The 18,261-nt window shown below is 34.9% G+C and overlaps 1 protein-coding gene across 2 annotated transcripts in view; it reads right to left on the bottom strand.

The window, feature by feature from the left end:
• Positions 1 to 18,261, bottom strand: part of LOC126821749 (unconventional myosin heavy chain 6) — a 198,123-nt gene that overhangs the window by 61,043 nt on the left and 118,819 nt on the right. For both annotated transcript variants that reach the window (XM_050550236.1, XM_056100850.1), the window contains one exon: positions 1,304 to 2,089. In XM_050550236.1, coding sequence (XP_050406193.1) covers positions 1,304 to 2,089 — 786 coding nt within the window. The remainder of the gene's footprint in view (positions 1 to 1,303; positions 2,090 to 18,261) is intronic.

Below are 18,261 nucleotides of genomic sequence, written 5' to 3'. Positions count from 1 at the left end.
ATTGATGGGTTCAATATTAAAAGTATCCATCCACGCACTAGAAAATACTTTGACAGTAGTCCGTTACTATATAAATACTTTTCTGTTTATTTCCATGGTAACAACCCTATGATATAGCCATTCCATTATTTATCAAAGTACAATAAAATTAATAGTAGTGTTTTTATTTCATTCACAAAGTCTGATAAAACAAAATACACCTACTCATAGTTTTAAAGAGAAAGGAGAAATAATTGTATTTTGAAAGCATTACGATGATGGAAGGGCACTTTGGGGCAAAGAACTTCTTTAACCCTTTTCCAATTGAATTGCCATTGTATATAACATATGTCCATGGTAACAACACTATGATTCCATTATTTATCAATGTATAATAAAAGTAATGTATAGTACTGTTTTTATTTCATTCACAAGTCCATATACCTACTCACAGTTTTAAAGAGAAAAGAGAAATTAATTGACAGAATAAATACCTATCAACTAATGAATAAAGGTCATTTCATTTCTAATTAATTCCAATTTTCAAGTCTAGTTGTTATATGTATTGCTTGTTAGATCACTTTTTAGTTGGATCACTTGTTAAATGTATCACTTGTTAGATCACTTGTTAGATGTATCGCTTGTTAAATCGCTTTTTAAATGTATCACTTGTTAAATGTATCACTTGTTAGATCACTTTTTAGATGTATCACTTTGTTAGATGTATCACTTGTTTGATGTATCACTTAGTTAGATGTAGTGCTTGTTCTATGACAATGTTATGAAGAGTCAGGGCACTGTCAAGGCAAAATTCACCTCCCTAACATGTCACCATTAATAAAAAGAATCTTAGTCTCAAAATGGCCAAAGCACCTTTTTATTAATTACATTTCCTCATGCACTTTGATTTCTTTGTGATTGTATGTAAATCAGAAATTATTGAATAAAATTTTATATGATGAGCTATTTTATTGAAGATGTATTTTAATTCATACTGTGTCCATCCAATGTTCATTTGTGTCATTTGGTAAATGTTTTAGTAGCAACTTTAATTGTTACTTGTTAAATGTTTTAGAAATTGTAGCAACCTTAAGTGTCATTAGATTCAAATCTATTATAAATTGTAACAATTTTAAGAGCCTTTTTAACATGTAATAAAATGACAGAAAGTCTCAAGTGCACAAATATCAGCCATTTCATCCTGCTCCACTGACAAATCGAGAGGAACTTTCTCTACCAATACCAGGATCGATCCTGGACAGTGAAATGTAATGGGATCAAAATGCAATAGGATCTGAATGTGCTGAATGAATATCAAACTTACCGTTGATGACTGTCGTCTTTTCTTTAAACTCTTCATCAGTGTTCCACCATAATCTCGAACGTGATTATTGTAATATTTCTCAGCATATTCCAACATGTCGTAAACAGCTTCTGGTTCTGGAAGCGAACACACAGAGTCAGCCATTGACTGAGGACTCATGATATTATCCACAGGATGCTGCATCATGTTTGAAAGTTTGTCCTGGGTTTCTGGAGATAGTTCGTTCACTTGGATATAGCTGACAGGACGAGCATTGGCATCTGGTACAGGAGGAGGTGGAAAAGATGGGGGAGGAGGAATGATGAATTCTGGTCGCCGTGACAATGACCCACCACTTGATGGTATCGATCCTGTTAATCGGTCAATAGATTCGTACTGAGTTGGAGAAGGAGTACAGAATCCGTTTTCGTCAATATCTGTCCCGTTCAGAGGGGGTGGTGGTAAATAGCCGTTTAATTCAACTGCCGATATTTCTGGATTTTCCGGAGGTGGAGGTAAGGGCAGGTCTTCTTCCGCTATCGTTACTTTCAAGGGCAGAGTAGATGGGGGTACGGGAGGGGGTGGAGGAGGTTGGGGAACTCCCTCTGGTAATGCTGGTAAAGGTGGAGGTGGTGGTACACCAGGAACTCCAGGTGGTGGAGGGGGAGGTGGTACACTACTATTGATTTCCTGTGATTTTCGGCTTCCGTCGGATGCAATGGAGATTGTATCGTGGCCCGCGATAGACTTATCCACAGCGTCTAATGCCTTTTTAACTTCACCATCACTCGAATCCGATTTAGCATCCTGAAATTACAAAAAAATGTTTATAATAATTTATTTCCACTGGCATAACCAAATAGCTGTTTTCCTGAAAAAAAAAGAAAGAAAATCTGGTCATACTCCACCAACCAGACTTACGCACATGGGCATACCTCATACAGCTCCTCCTTATTTACAATGCATTGACTATTGATTGTTTTAATTAGAGTGCTCTTATCATCATTTGAGGAATTCTGAATCTCTAGCAAACTACATTATTGTAGAAGCTGAACCTCTATCAAACATCAATCCAAAAATGGTTAAAGTTCATTCAGTATTTACAAAGATATGATGAACTGAAAGTTTGTCAACAGTCTAGATCCTCTGCAGATAATAAATAGGATATGGTCAACAGCATATGGTCAATAGGATATGAAGGATATGGTCAATAGGATATGAAGGATATAGTCAATAGGATATGAAGGATATGGTCAATAGCATATTGTAAATAGGATATGGAGGATATGGTCAATAGGTTATGGTCAATAGGATATGAAGGATATGGTCAACAGCATATGGTCAATAGTATATGGAGGATATGGTCAATAGGATATGAAGGATATGGTCAATAGCATATGAAGGATATGGTCAATAGGATATGAAGGATATGGTCAATAGCATATGAAGGATATGGTCAATAGCATATGGAGGATATGGTCAATAGGATATGGAGAGAGAGAGAGAAATGGGGTTTAACGTCCACTCGACACAAACTAGGTCATTTCGGGACTAACATATGGTTTAATTTTATTTCAATAATTCGCTTGCGCGTAGGGGTCTTTAGCAGTGGAAACCAGAGGACCCAGAGAAAACCCATGAGGTTGGACAGGCGACCCTACTCCTTGTCACGTACAACCGGGGATTCGAAACCACGCCAGTCGACTCAATGACAGACTTTATGATACAGCGCGCGCACGCTAACTATTCAGCCATCCGACCCCCCCAATAGGATATGGAGGATATGGTCAATAGGATATGGTCAATAGGATATGAAGGATATGGTCAATAGGATATGAAGGATATAGTCAATAGGATATGGAGGATATGGTCAATATCATATTGTAAATAGGATATGGAGGATATGGTCAATAGGTCATTAGGATATGGTCAATAGGATATGGAGGATATGGTCAATAGGATATGGAGGATATGGTCAATAGGATATAGAAAATGTGGTCATTAGGATATAGAGGATATGGTCAATAGGATATAGAGGATATGATCAATAGTAAAATTTGTAATTTTCCTCTTTTAAATCCACTTGAATCCAAGCCGGGAGATTTAATTTACTGCAGGTATTTTGATTTTGTTTTCTAACTAAAATGTTAAACATATACAATCAATTCGAGTACAACTGACCAATTAAATTAAGGTATTGTCCAAATGACAAAAATCAGCTTAGAATTAGTTTATAACTAAAACAATAATTTTTCTGGTAAAAAGAAAATGATAGAAAATAATTGTAAATTCTGTCTAACTGCGCAGTTTGAGTTTTAAAAAAAACCCAACAAACATTGAAACAATTTGATCCGTTTCTTTCGAGTTTGTCATCGATTGACTTTTGTTGTCTCGATATCTGACATTTCAAAGTTTGGTAATTTCATCACACCCACCAAAAAGATTATCACACACTGAGTTGATTAGCCGGGCTGTCAATAAAACTTTACGTATTTTTTCACAATTCAGAGAAAATGACAACTCAGACCGGCAAAAAAAATAGATGCTTGAATAAAAAATAAAGAGCACATACTTTAAACTTTTATAGCCGTTTGTTTTTTTTACAATTAAATGCATTGAAACCAAGCCGAGATGTCAATAAAATTATGTTTGTGTTATCAGTAAGTAGACATAGAGAGAAGAAAGAATTATTTTCCGTCTCCATCCATGGCATTGATCACAAATCATGATTATCTTTAGTTTCAGTGCTGAAGAACTTGATGTGGCAGGGACTGCAGTAGGGAATGAAAGGACATACTGTCTTTGAACATCTAACTTTTCTGTATCATCAACCAGGCAAATGATTAGACATGACATGAAATGAAATGAAATGGTGTATAACGTCCCACTGCTCTTGTACGGAAAATTTTTTAAAAAAAATTCTGTCTTCATTAGCCCATTCGGAGATATTAAAGTCTAAACTTGTAAAATAAAAATCAAATTTAGAATTTAATTTAGAATTTAAGACCCTAGTTTTATGAATAAAAAAAAACTGTGCTAAAAAATTAGTTAAATGAATAATTCTAATTTCAATATGCTGACCAATTAAAATCTTGATTGGTTTCTGTTATTTCATGCTGCCATCTTTTTGCATCTTTGACAAATAAAGTTATAATAATTCGTCTCTGCTCAGAAATGCAGTAAATTCTATATTTGTGACGGTCATTTGTCTGTTTGGGGGAAAAGGACAGCTCAAAATTAGGAGTGACACAGGCCTGATGGCATTGAACTACCATTTCTGGGGCTATACTACTTCCATCCAGGATTCTACCCCTAGCAATACCGAGTAAACCTCTAGTAGTACATATTTCTTAGTTTTCAAGCTATAAATATGAGCAATCTGGTTTGTTATAAGTCTTTAATGTCTTTTTTTATAGTTAATTTTCGATTAACATTTGAGTAAATTAAATTCTAATATGATGTTGTGACAAGTGTCTCAGAATACTCTAATCACGAAAGTAAAAGATTCTTCAAATGTCATCCACGCCACACACAACTGATTAAGACATAAAGCTCTATACACACATGATGGTAATATAATTCTACACTGACGACTATACAAGCTTGAAGAGCACTCGATTAAAGTTGGCATACATGATGGCACTGAATCCAACCCTAGTGCAATATTGTTTTATACTGGACAAGTTTCAAGAGATCTCGATAAACAACTAACACAATTTACAGCCTCTTATGTCAATCATGTCACTAAAGATTCAACCACTTTTGTTATTCATTCAATACTGAACAAAAAATCATTACTCAATCTTTTCATCTCATGTAATACCATGCTTTATAACAGTCATCTACACAGAGCCCAATATTTTGCAAACACCAGCACATTCCCACTGATCAGCAGTGAATTTTCGCTAGGCCGCTACAATCCCTGATAAGGATGCCATAGATGCGACTTAATGAGCCAGAAATATTAACTTTTTTCCGGCGACAAATTAAATTCTAACACATTTTTTTTATGTATTGGAAAAATAAATAAAGGCGTTTGACATATTTGTAGGTAAAAATTATTTCCTATTTAGTGTAAATGGGTATTAAAATGACTAAAAGGCAGCATTTCGCCCGAAGCAGTAACATCTTATATGTAAACAATGCACACGCCATTCAGCCAATGACTGACCCTGCATGCTGTGAAGGCAGTCATCTTTGACAGAGATATTACTACTCATAATTCTCTGTGAAACAGATTGCAGCACATTCTGGAACATCGGTATCCACTGCGAAAATTTAATATATAAAACATTTTTCTAGCTATTATTAGAATAGGATTTATTTAGGACGTAATTATGACAGACTGTGTGGTAGTAAGATATACATGTATATGTATATATATATATATATGCTCTGTGCAAGAGGCAAGGTATGCTTTCTGGAACACCCTCAGTGTATATATTATAATTTATAAATCTGTTATTGCGACAAGTAGTATGGTTGACATTTCTTATGCACGAGGCAGACTATGATTTCTAGAACATCTGATACCACAGTTCTGAAATGTTGGCAGTCCGATTCCCATCAGAATGTGCTTTAAAGGCCCTTATGTATGGCTGTTATTAAAATAGGTTTCGTTAACCATGTAGTCGTACATAATTGTAACATAAGGAAGTGTGACATACTTTGTGCAAGAGGCAGTATATGCTTTCTAATACACCTGATTTCCCTTTACAGTCATTGGTAAGATCCCATAATAAGAATGTATTCTATACTTTTGAACAATTTGGTAAGATCTCATATTAAGAATGTATTCTGTACTTTTAAACAATTTATGTCAATAAAACATATTTTCTCCATTCTTAAATAAAATAAAAACTAAAAAAACAAACAGCATAATTATTTTTCCCTCGTGAAATTAGTCTAGATGTAATGTAATAATAAATGTGTTTTATTGTTTCTCTCATCAGTAAGTCGTTCAATTATTGTACAATATAACATGGCAGGCAATGATACAAATCATTATTTATAATATACGTGTACAATTGATATATAGGTTAGATAAGCTTATTAGAATGGGACAATAAGCTTATGAGAGTGAGAGAGACAATCTAGGTCACTCTTGGACTAACATATGGTACAATTATATTTCAACAGAGAGGGAGAGAGAAAGAGAGAGAGAGAGATGGGGTTTAAGGTCAACTTGACACAAACTAGGTCATTTTGGGACTAATATATGATTCAATTTTATTTCAATAAATCACTAGTAGTAGTATGTAGGGGTCTTTAGCAGTGGGAGGAAACCGGACTACCCGGAGAAAACCCATGAGGTTGGACAGGCGACCCTACTCCTTGTCACGTACAACCGGGTAATCGAAATCACACTCAATGACAGACCGTATGATACAGCACGCACGTGCTAACCACTCGGCCACCCAACCCCCCCAAAGAAAGAGAGATAGAGAGATATGGGGTTTAAGGTCCACTCGACACAAACTACATTATTTCAGGTTCAGGGGTCTTTATATTTCAACAGAGAGAGAGATGGGGTTTAAGGTCCACTCGACACAAAGTAGGTCATTTCGGGACTAATAGGATTCAATTTTATTTCAATAAATTACTAGCGCCAAGGGGTCTTTAGCAGTGGGAGGAAACCGGAGGACCCAGAGAAAACCTTGTCATGTACAACCAGGGGAATTGAAACCAAACCAGTTGACTCAATGACAAGACCTTATAATGCAACGTGCACACGTTAACCATTCGACCATACAACCCAGCCACATCACAGTAGCATGTTATTATATTATAGATTGTATATGTTCATAATGACGTGTTATAGTTTAATTGATCATTATACTGGTTATTATATTATAACAAGTTATTATATTATAGATTGTATATATGTTATAGTTTAATTTATCATTATACTGGTATATATAGAGGATTGATTATTATGGCAGCAAGCACCTGTTCAGGATAAAATAGAAATAAAACAATAGGTAGAATATATATATTAAAAACAAATACATATATATGGAAAACTGAGAGAGAGAGAGAGAGAGAGATGGGGTTTAACGTCCACTCGACACAAACTAGGTCATTTCGGGACTAACATATGGTTTAACTTTATTTCAATGATTCGCTTGCGCATAGGGGTCTTTAGCAGTGGGAGGAAACCGGAGGACCCGGAGAAAACCCACAAGGTTGGTATAGGGAAAACAGCTTCTACATGTAGGCCTAGTGTATTTTAATCAGGCGATGTTTCAGAGTATGATAATGTTGAGAGAACACTCTTCAAAACGTCACCTCAAACATTAGCTGTTTTCCATAACTAAGTATATATATATATATATATATATATATATATATATATATATATATAAAGAAATGGAAAACAGCTTCTACATGTAGTGTATTTTAATTAGGCAATTTTTCAAAGAGTATGATAATGTTGAGAGAACACTCTTCAAAACGTCACCTCAAAAATTAACTGTTTTCCATAAGTAATAGTAAGGGAGAACCACACTACACATAAAACAAAAATCTACAAGATAAACTTACAGACAAGACAGAACATAGACATTGCAAAAAATAAACACATATCAAATTTTAATGAGGCGATGTTTTGAAGAGAATGATAATGTTGAGAAAACACTCTTCGAAACATCATCTCAAATACATTAGTAGCTGTTTTCCATAAGTAAGTATGGGTTTTTGTTTTTACTCTATCCAGTTACTAAATGCCATTTAAAGATTATATATATATATATTGTTATAACTATAACAATATGGTTGAGTGGTAGCCAACTGGTCACTCAAATAGAATGTCTGGATTCTGACTCTGTTGTGTGCTGAAATTGCAGATTTCTACATGATTTGGACTTTTGTTGGGTTTATTTTCTTCCAAGTTACAATTTAAAGTCATTGATAAAAATTGCTCAAACGACAAAAATAAAAATGAAATGGTGTTTAACGTCCTACTGTTTTGCTCCAAACAAAACTAAAAACATTATAGGTATTATTATATTTCAAAAATCTCTAAGAAAATGTCACAAAAACAAAGAAACATGTCAACAACACTAAACCACATTTTTTCATTATTTTTCAAATAACTTTCTCGACCCATCGCATTCCTAAGCTGAAGATTAACTTTCTCTATAAAAACTCAGGTGAAGATTCAGTGATCAAAAATTGTTGCCATTTAAAAAAACTTTCATCATTATTTTTTAATAACTTTCCCGATCCATTAGCATTGAAGTTGAAGAAAACCGTTCTGATGAAATTAGGCAAATATTCTGCGATCCAAAACTATTACCTTGTTGGGTTTTATTCTTTTTTAAATAATTTTTTCCTAAGCAATAAAAAATATAAACGCCAACAAACAACCTTTCTTACCAAAATCATTTCCGTCATTTTGTAGTCCTTGACGAGAAAGTAACTGTAATCCATCTTGAGCAGCGGCACAATTAAAGATTGCCTCGACAAAACTAAACGTATAAATCACTGATTCAAAGACTGCGAGTAAATAAATCCCTCAGTCCATTTACTTCACATCCGCGGCTTTCAGTAAATGAAAAAGTAAGTGATAAGAATTTAATCATTGTAGCCATGTTGGTGTAGAGAGTCGAACAGCAGACTGATAGGTCTATCTGTTTCAATGTCTATCACCTACAGAAATCAATGAAGAGCCAGAGCAATAGAGAGTGAGGGAGAGTGAGAGAGTGAGAGAGAGAGGGAGAGAGAGAGAGAGAATTAACAACCAATGAAGATTAAGTAGTCAGTTGTTAGTAGTAATGACATAGTATACTATATACTATTATTGCCACTAAAAACAAAACACAATGTAAACTATATATATATATATATATATATATATATATATATATATATATATATATATATATATAATTTATTTGATCTATTATAGAGGAAGTTGTTTAGGTATAAAACAAGAAGTGATGGAAAGAGAGAGAAAGGGAGGGAGGGAGAGAGAGAGAGATATTAAATATATATTAAATATACAAGAGACAGAGAGAGCGAAATAGGCTTTTGTGTCCACTTGTCACAAACTAGATCATTTCAGAACTAACATATGGTTTGATTTTATTTCAATAATTGGCTTCCTCGTAGGGGTCTTTAGCACTGGGAGGAAACTGGAGGACCCAGAGAAAACCCACAAGGTCGCACAGGCGACCCTACTCTGTCAGTACAACCAGGGAATCGAAACCAGGCCAGTTGACTCAATGACAGACCTTATGATACAGTGTGGACGTGCTAACCGTTCGGCCATCCAACTCCCCTTGCTCCTAAGAGAAACAACTTGGTTTAATTTCAGCACCATTATATAAAGACCATAATCATTATTCGAGTATGAAGATTGGGTGTGCTTAAGATCATAAGGTCTGTCGTTTAGGTCAAATGGAGTGGTTTCAATTCCCCCCTTGTACGTGACAAGGAGTAGGATCACCTGTCCAAACTCGCTGGTTTTCACCACGTCTTCTCCCATGGCTAAAGACCCTTATGCGCAACGTAATTATTGAAATAAAATTGAACCATATGTTAGTCCCAAAATGACCTCATTTGTGACAAGTGGAGGTTAAACCCTCTCTCTCTCTCTCTTGATTTTATCTAATATATGATCTGCATGTAAACAAACGCTCACCAACAATTCCTTACCAAATAAAAGCTTTTAGCAAATGAAATCTCTGGAGTGAAAGGTGTCAAGTCAAATCATACAACTGTCACACTTGTTTCACGGAAGTCATTTCAGTGGTTAATGTAATGATATATAGAGATGTCACAATCTGTATTTTACAATAACAGACCAAACGTGTCATTAACGGTAGGAGACACAGTTAGAATGCCAATCTTGTTGAATGTATTACAGATATTACAGAAGGACAAGATCTATTTTTTTTTAGAGTACAGTAATTCTAGTATTTGCTTCATGCTATGTAATAAGCTTGTCACTGACTAGGAGGTATTGACAGTGGTTATAATCACTGGCACACAATCTCTGGTATCCAGGAATCACGTCAGTTTATCTCCTGTATTCAAGCTGACTCTTCCAGACACCTGTTACTACTGTTTGTCCACACTGATCCGCAGTGAATATTTGCTAGGCCGCTACAATCACTGATAAGGATGACATCAATGCGGCTTAATGAGCCAGAAATATTAACTTTTTTCCTGCGACAAATTAAATTCTAAAACATTTTTTTTTATGTATTGGAAAAATAAATAAAGGCATTTGACGCATTTGTAGGTAAAAATTATTTCCTATTTAGTGTAAATGGGTATTAAAATGACTAAAATGCAGCATTCTCTCCGAAGCAGTAACGTCTTATGCAAACAATGCACGCGCCATTCAGCCAATGATTGACGCCGCGTGCTGCGACGGCACGTGTTAAGGCAGTCATCTTTGACAGAGATATTACTACTCGTAATTCTCTGTGGAACAGATTGCTGTTTGTCGTGTATTTCGTACACTATTTTGTACACAGTGAACAGTCCATTTGCTGAGTACACTATTTTGTACACGGTGAACAGTCCATTTGCTGAGTACACTATTTGTACACGGTGAACAGTCCATTTGCAAGTAAACTATTTTGCTTATTATTTGAACAAATGCTAGCTTGGCAATATTCCGGAGAGGTTTTGCTTAATAAATACCTTTCATATTTTGATTATATTTTCAAACATGCCTTATATTACAAAAGATATTTGGTGTTCCAAAGGATTTATGCCTTGAAAATGCATTCTTGAAACAGATTTTCTTGAACTGAAGAATTTGGACGAATGTTAACCAGCTAGAAACCTATAAATTTCATATTTTGGCAAAGATATCAAACACACCCTATTAAAACATAATGCCTAGAAACACATCTGACACGAAATACAGAAAGAGATTTAAAGTCCACTCAACACAAACTAGGTTCTTTTGGAACCAACATGTGGTTTGGTTCATTTATATTTCAATAATTCACTTACGCTGAGTGGTTTATAGCAGTGGGACGAAACCAGGGACCCAGAGAAAACCTACAAGGTTGGACAGGGGGCCCGACTCCTTGTCATGTACAATCTGGGTATCAAAATGACAGCACTAGCTCAATTTCAATAATAATTAACATTGTGGTTTATAGCAGTGGGATGAAACCAGGGACCCAGAGAAAACCTACAAGGTTGGACTGGGGACCCTACTCCTTGTCATGTACAATCTGGGTATCAAAATGACAGCACTAGCTCAATAACAGACCTTATGATCTAAAGTGTCCATATTATACCATTTGGCCAAGCAACTCCCCCTCTCAAAATGCAAGATTATATTCTTGATCTTTTAATCTCTTAAATTTACTCCAGACATAATTTAAATCTATTTTCTACAAATATACTTTTCTCTAATATCCGTCTCTCAGTTCTTTCTCCTTTTTATAATTAATCCCCCAATAAATTGTGTTTTATGTAAAATTCCTGGCAGTAAATTTACCTGAGTATCTGATAATGGTAAATGTTACTTCCATTAACACAAACTATAATAATCGCCCAGCTTTTATTCCGTTATATATCAACATCTGTTTTTATATCAAGTTCTGTTTTTTTTTTACGTAGTCTAAAAGCCATGTGGAAGGAAAAAAACCTTATTTATCTTAACCTTTGATAACAAAATGTTGGTTATATAAAAAGAGTTTTTACCAGTGCCTACAATAAATGAAATATGGGGTTTACCGTCCTACTTTTCTGCCCTGACCAGACTAATGACGCTGGGCATACACCATGCAGTGTTCAAATGACATTTTGCCCAAACAACTCTGCCTACTCTTTATTGAATTCCAATGAGAGAGAGAGAGAGAGAGAAATGGGGCTTAAGGTCCACTCGACACTGACTAGGTCATTTCGGGACTAACATATGGTTCAATTTTATTACAATAATTTGTTTGCGCGTAGAGGTCTTTAGCAATGGGAGGAAACCGGAGGACCCGGAGAAAAAACCCATGAGGTTGGACAGGCAACCCTACTCCTTGTCACGTACAATCTGTGATTCGAAAACACATCAGTTGACTCAATGACAGGCCTTATGATACAGCGCACGTGCTAACCATTCAGCCCTTCAACTCCCCGAATTCCAAACTCTGTAGAAATATGTATTATAATAAACAATGGTAACATACATCTAATATTTCAATCTGCAGGAATTTGTGACCCGAAATTCTAGAAAAAACCTATTTTAATCAAAGTATATATAGATGTCAGTTTTAGGTGTAGGTATCCCTTAATATATTCCTGTAATGTACTTGTCCATATATGGTAATACTTGAGATGCATTTAACTACTGAGCATAATTGTGCTTGATAATGGTAAGAAATGAAATGAAATGAAATGAAATGGGGTTTAACGTCCTACTGTTCTGCTGCTATACTGGGCTAATGAAGACAGGCATATGCCATACAGTGTGCTATGAGGGAAATTTTGCCCGGGCAGCGGCACTATCGCCTACTCTTATATCGAATTTCAACTGCCAAGGGATCTTTTACGTGCATTCCAATGTTTACACGGGACCTCGGTTTTTCGTATCATCCAAAGGACTAGACAGCTGTCCTTGTCAGGCCCCCCGTCCTGCATCACTGACAAGGGGAAACCACGTCGGAAAATTGGGATAACGATAAGAGAACATGTGTTGAAACATTGTGCTATAGGTGTGCAAACTATTCAGTGATTGTTTTCCATATATGGTTTTAATCCCGCCCTGCTTGTACAAGACTTATAATTAACGTCTCCAAGTTGATGTTTGATTACCAATCAGATAAATGTACATTTTTTTATGAATGAATTATTAATCCTCTTACATGGTTTATATATATATATATATAAACAATATTTATTTGCAAAGTTTACAATTTTTATAGCTGAATTACGCACGGTATATAGGATACGAAAACAAGCCTGAAGATGCTTATTAATATCACTTTCTAGTAATCCTCTTACATACAGACAGAAATAGAAATAAAAACCCTGATATATTTACATTCACGTCAGATAGCTTATCTACAATATAAAATTAATTTATATATACTGCTGGCGATACAATATCTATTGTCAACTGTCTGGGAAATTATAAAATAAAATAAATTATATTGTATATATTTTTGTAAAGGGCGTACATATAGCTCCAATCTTTGGAAACTTAAAATGTGTTGAAATGCACACATTTATGTGATATGATAATTCAATTTTTTATATCTTTCAAGTTTCAGTAAAGACTGGTAAATATGACTGAAACGAGATAAATTGAAGGTAGTACAGTTCAAAACATATATTTCCTTGACAAAAGTCTTTATGGACATAAAATTGTTGATTTTATTGAGTGCTATCATGGTATTAAATACCTATAAAATATATACTTTCACTAGAAACCAATGATTTCATTTGTACCTGTGATGAAAACTTGACTGTGATTGGACGAAAAAAGCACATGGCCTCCAATCAGTTGAGCAAACAGTTTATCCACAAATTGATATTATTAGTTTATTAGCATTACATAATGTAGTTTATCAATTTATAATAGCAGTAAACCATCACAAGGGGACGGCAAAGCTGGGGGGGGGGGGAGATACATGTTTATTTTCTGAAGTTTTGTCATGCCATCAAGCTGGAAGTGAGTTCTTCCTTAGAATTCAGTCCATGGGTTACCACAATGGACCACCATCATGTGATAGAGAAGCCATTTTGTTTATCAATGTCTGTTATTTATTATCAGGGTACCATTAGATATTAAAGGGAAAATATGAGTCTATTAAAATGGAAACGACTCATGAGTCTATTAAAGTGGCAATAGCGATTATAAATCTATGTACCAGTACATCAGAATAATTTGTCGTCATTAATCAACCTTTCATTACACTAAACTCACTAAACATTGAATAGAAACTCTTAACAATTTAAGCTCTGATAATAATTTGCAATATTCGTAAATAATGCCCTTGTTTATCTCTCTGTAATGTAATTTACTGTCAGCAAACATTATTTTGGTTTTTAATTAATCAAAGAATTACCTATTTCAAAAATTTGTATTTAAGAAATGTGAAGTTTTGTAATATTAAAGAGAGAGAGAGAGAGAGAGAAATGGGGTTTAAAGTTCACTCAACACAAACTAGGGGTTTAAAGTTCACTCAACACAAACTAGGTCATTTCAGGACTAACATATGGTGTAATTTTATTTCAATAATTCGCTTGCACATAGACAAGGAGAAAGGTCATCTACTTAACTTCATGGGTTTCTGAAGTTGTCTCCCTTTCCCACACTGTTAAAGCAAAGAAATATCATGTTAGTTTCAAAATGATTTAGTTGGCATTGAGTAGAGTTAATCTCCATTTCAGTCTGTAGATCTTAAACAGTGTTATAGTGAATTTAGTAGAGCGCTGTACTCAACTTGTGGTTTGATCTTTCTCTCTCTCTCCTCCTCCCCCCACTTGCTTATGCTCTCTCTCTCTGGATGCTAACAACAGCAGAGGCGGATTTAAGGGGGAGGGGGCGCGAGGGCCCCCCCTAATTTTTGACAGTGCCCTTTTTTACTGCTGAAAGTGCCCTTTCTCAGACCTAAATATGTCCGTTCCTAACCCATTGCAGGGATCCCAAATGACTCAAACCATTGATTCAAACACACCAGTCTGGTCTAATTAATGCTTCCACTTTCAAACCAATTCTTGTTGTTTAGCTGACGGTGCCCTAATCCTATAGAGTGACTATAGACAGACATCTTGTGGAATCGGCAGCGTATACACTCATGCCCATCACTGACGCGCATGAGTGCAACTTGATGTAGCATTGTTTCATGTGTGGACAGTACAAAGTACAAGTTAAAAGGCTTAAATAGTGAAGTGGCTAGGGAATAGATTAGTCTTTTTTCCCATCATAATGCCTTGCTCGCCTTGACAATTTTCGAGTTGCATGTTCAACTGGCTTTTTTGCTCGAATTTAAGGCTCTTTTTCAACGATTTCCGAACGTTTACTTAGCCAAAAATATCAGCCATATAGCTCTTGGAATGGCTACAGATGCAAGGAAATGACGGATAATTTTCTTGGGGGGACCCCCCCCCCCAAAAAAAAAATCCCCTCTAAGCAGCGTCCCCCATCTCCGCGGTCAGTGCCCTCATTTTGAGGCGCCCCCCCCCCCCCTTTTCAAAATTCCTAGATCCCCCCCTGAACAGAGTATATATAGTGCAGCCTAGTGTACCTGTACCCATTCCTCTCTCTCTCTCTCTCAAAGTATTATAGTGGAGCCTAGTGTACCTGTACCTATATCTGTTATATATATTAACCTATAAACAAACCAACAAGTTAAAATAATAATTAACATTCCTTCCACCTTACAGGTAACAATAATAACAAGAGAATCAGCATACCATCAACAAATACACTTATAGTACTTCATTCATCAATCACCATATAAAATACATTATGACAAAAACTAAGCGAAAGTAGAATATAAAGTACATTATGACAAAAACTAAGCGAAAGTAGAACATAAAATACATTATGACAAAAACTAAGCGAAAGTAGAATATAAAATACATTATGACAAAAACTAAGCGAAACTAGAACATAAAATACATTATGACAAAAACTAAGCGAAAGTAGAATATAAAATACATTATGACAAAAACTAAGCGAAAGTAGAATATAAAATACATTATAACAAAATCTAAGTGCATACAAAAACTAAGTGAAAGTAGAATATAAAATACATTAGGACAAAAACTCAGCGAAAGTGGGATATAAAATACATTATAACAAAAACTAAGCGAAAGTAGAATATAAAATACATTATAACAAAAACTAAGTGAAAGCAGAATAGAAAATACATTATAACAAAAACTAAGTGAAAGAAGTGACAATACAGCATTATTCTCTGGCCAATATCAACGGATATCAATCTCTTCATCACAGATCTTTATTGTTATTTTTTTTTCTATGCGAGACTCAAAAAATACAAAACCTGTCACAGCCATTGTCAGACACAAATTCAGGCTTTGGTGTCTGTCATTTTGGCAGTCTTCATCACATATCATCCAGCTTTGTTCTTAAATGGCAGAGAACAAAGATTTCAATTGAACTGTCCACATGTGAAGAAGAGAAGAGGGAATGGGAGTCATGCTTAACCATGTGGTGTATCTTATGTGCATGGTAAAAATCCCCTAAAATGGACAAATCTTAAAAGAATCAAGAGAGAAAGAGAAAAATGGGGGATTAACGTCCACTTGACACAAACTAGGTTCTTGTCACATACAACCTGGGAACCGAAACCACGTCAGTTGCCTCAATGACAGACCTAATGATACAGCGCGCACATGCTAACCATTCGGCCATCAAAACCCCCGCTTAAAAGGAATCTAAAGAGACTTTGTCTGACAATGTCTATTCTAGATGCTTTATTTCCAGGACAATGTATCAAATTCTCCCCATACTTTTATAAATATTTCGTTTTTTGTTATAAAATTTCATATAAAAAAATTGATAAATGTTCAACCCAGAACTAAGAACATTTAGGATCTTCCTTAAAAATAGAAATGTATTTGAACAGTTTTATTTCAATATTTAATTTTCCTGAATTAGAAACGTCGGATTTCATAAGTAAATATGCTAATAAAGTGATAATATTTGTTGACTATTGAATGGATATACATTTCGATATTATTAAAGAATCTTTAATCTTACGCAGACGAAAAAATTTCAGTGCTTCCAGCTATGTTTTAAATCTGGAAGAATCTATCATAGAAAGACAAGTAGATTCCATTTTACATTTACATTTGTTAGTTGATGATGGAAACCAACTACCAAGATTTCACTAAAACAACAGTCTAAAATTATGAAATTAGCAAGAATTTCACTTCCAAAACAAACATAAATGAAATGAAATGAAATGGGGTTTAATGTCCTACTGTTCTCTGCTCTGACTGGGCTAATGAAGACGGGCATACACCATACATTGTGCTATGATAGAAATTTTGCCCAGACAGCGGTACTATGGCCTGCTCTTATATGGAATTCCAACTGCCAAGGGATCTTTTACATGTACGCCAATGTATACACAGGACCTCGGTTTTTCGTCTCATCCAAATGACTAGACAGCTCTCCTTGTCAGGGCCTCCGTCCTGCACCTCTGACAAGGGAAAACCACGTCCGAAAATCCTGATGAACTTTCTCGGCCAATGCCGGGATCGAACACGCGAGCCAACGCCTTACCCACTTAGCCACCGTGGCTCCTTCAAAACAAATAGATTTTTACATGACAAAATCATAAAATTTGCAAGAATTTTTGTTTGAAAAAGAATTGTTTCAAAAGTAGATACAACTGACGTAAAACAGGTATTAAACAGACCAGAAATTGTATTAAAATTATGAAATTTACAAGAATTTCACTTAAAAAAAACACAGATTTTTACAAGACAAAATTATAAAATTTGCAAGAATTTTTGTTTTAAAAAGAATTGTTTTAAAAGCAGATACAACTGACGTGAAGCAGGTATTAAACAGACCAGAAATTGCATAATAAAGTTGATGTCTATAACTCGAAAATACCATAAACAGGTATTAATCAGACCAGAAATTGCATAACAATGTTTATGCCTATAACTCAAAAATACCATCCAGACTCATAAATTTTTGTAACAAATATGAAAGTACTTACGACAAAGCATCAATTCCATCCAAATAAACTAATTTCTATAAACAAGTATTATTCATTCATACGAGAATTACTTCATAGGACGTTAAAATACAAGCAAACAGGCAGACTAATAAAAAGGCCAGAACAAGTAATTCATTTATCATTGTAACTTGTCCTCAGAGAATTTGTAGCTTTTTACGAAACAGAGAACAAGAGAAGAGATGAGATGAAAGTGTTCAAAGACATTAATCTAGATATTGGTCCATTCGTTGGTTTAATATATGCAGAAACAGTTGAATATTGGACTTTTTTGTCGAGAATCCAAGAGTTACA

This window comes from Patella vulgata, chromosome 5, assembly GCF_932274485.2.
Source record: "Patella vulgata chromosome 5, xgPatVulg1.2, whole genome shotgun sequence".
NCBI classification, from domain to species: domain Eukaryota; kingdom Metazoa; phylum Mollusca; class Gastropoda; family Patellidae; genus Patella; species Patella vulgata.
This window is presented reverse-complemented; position numbering and strand designations above follow the sequence as displayed.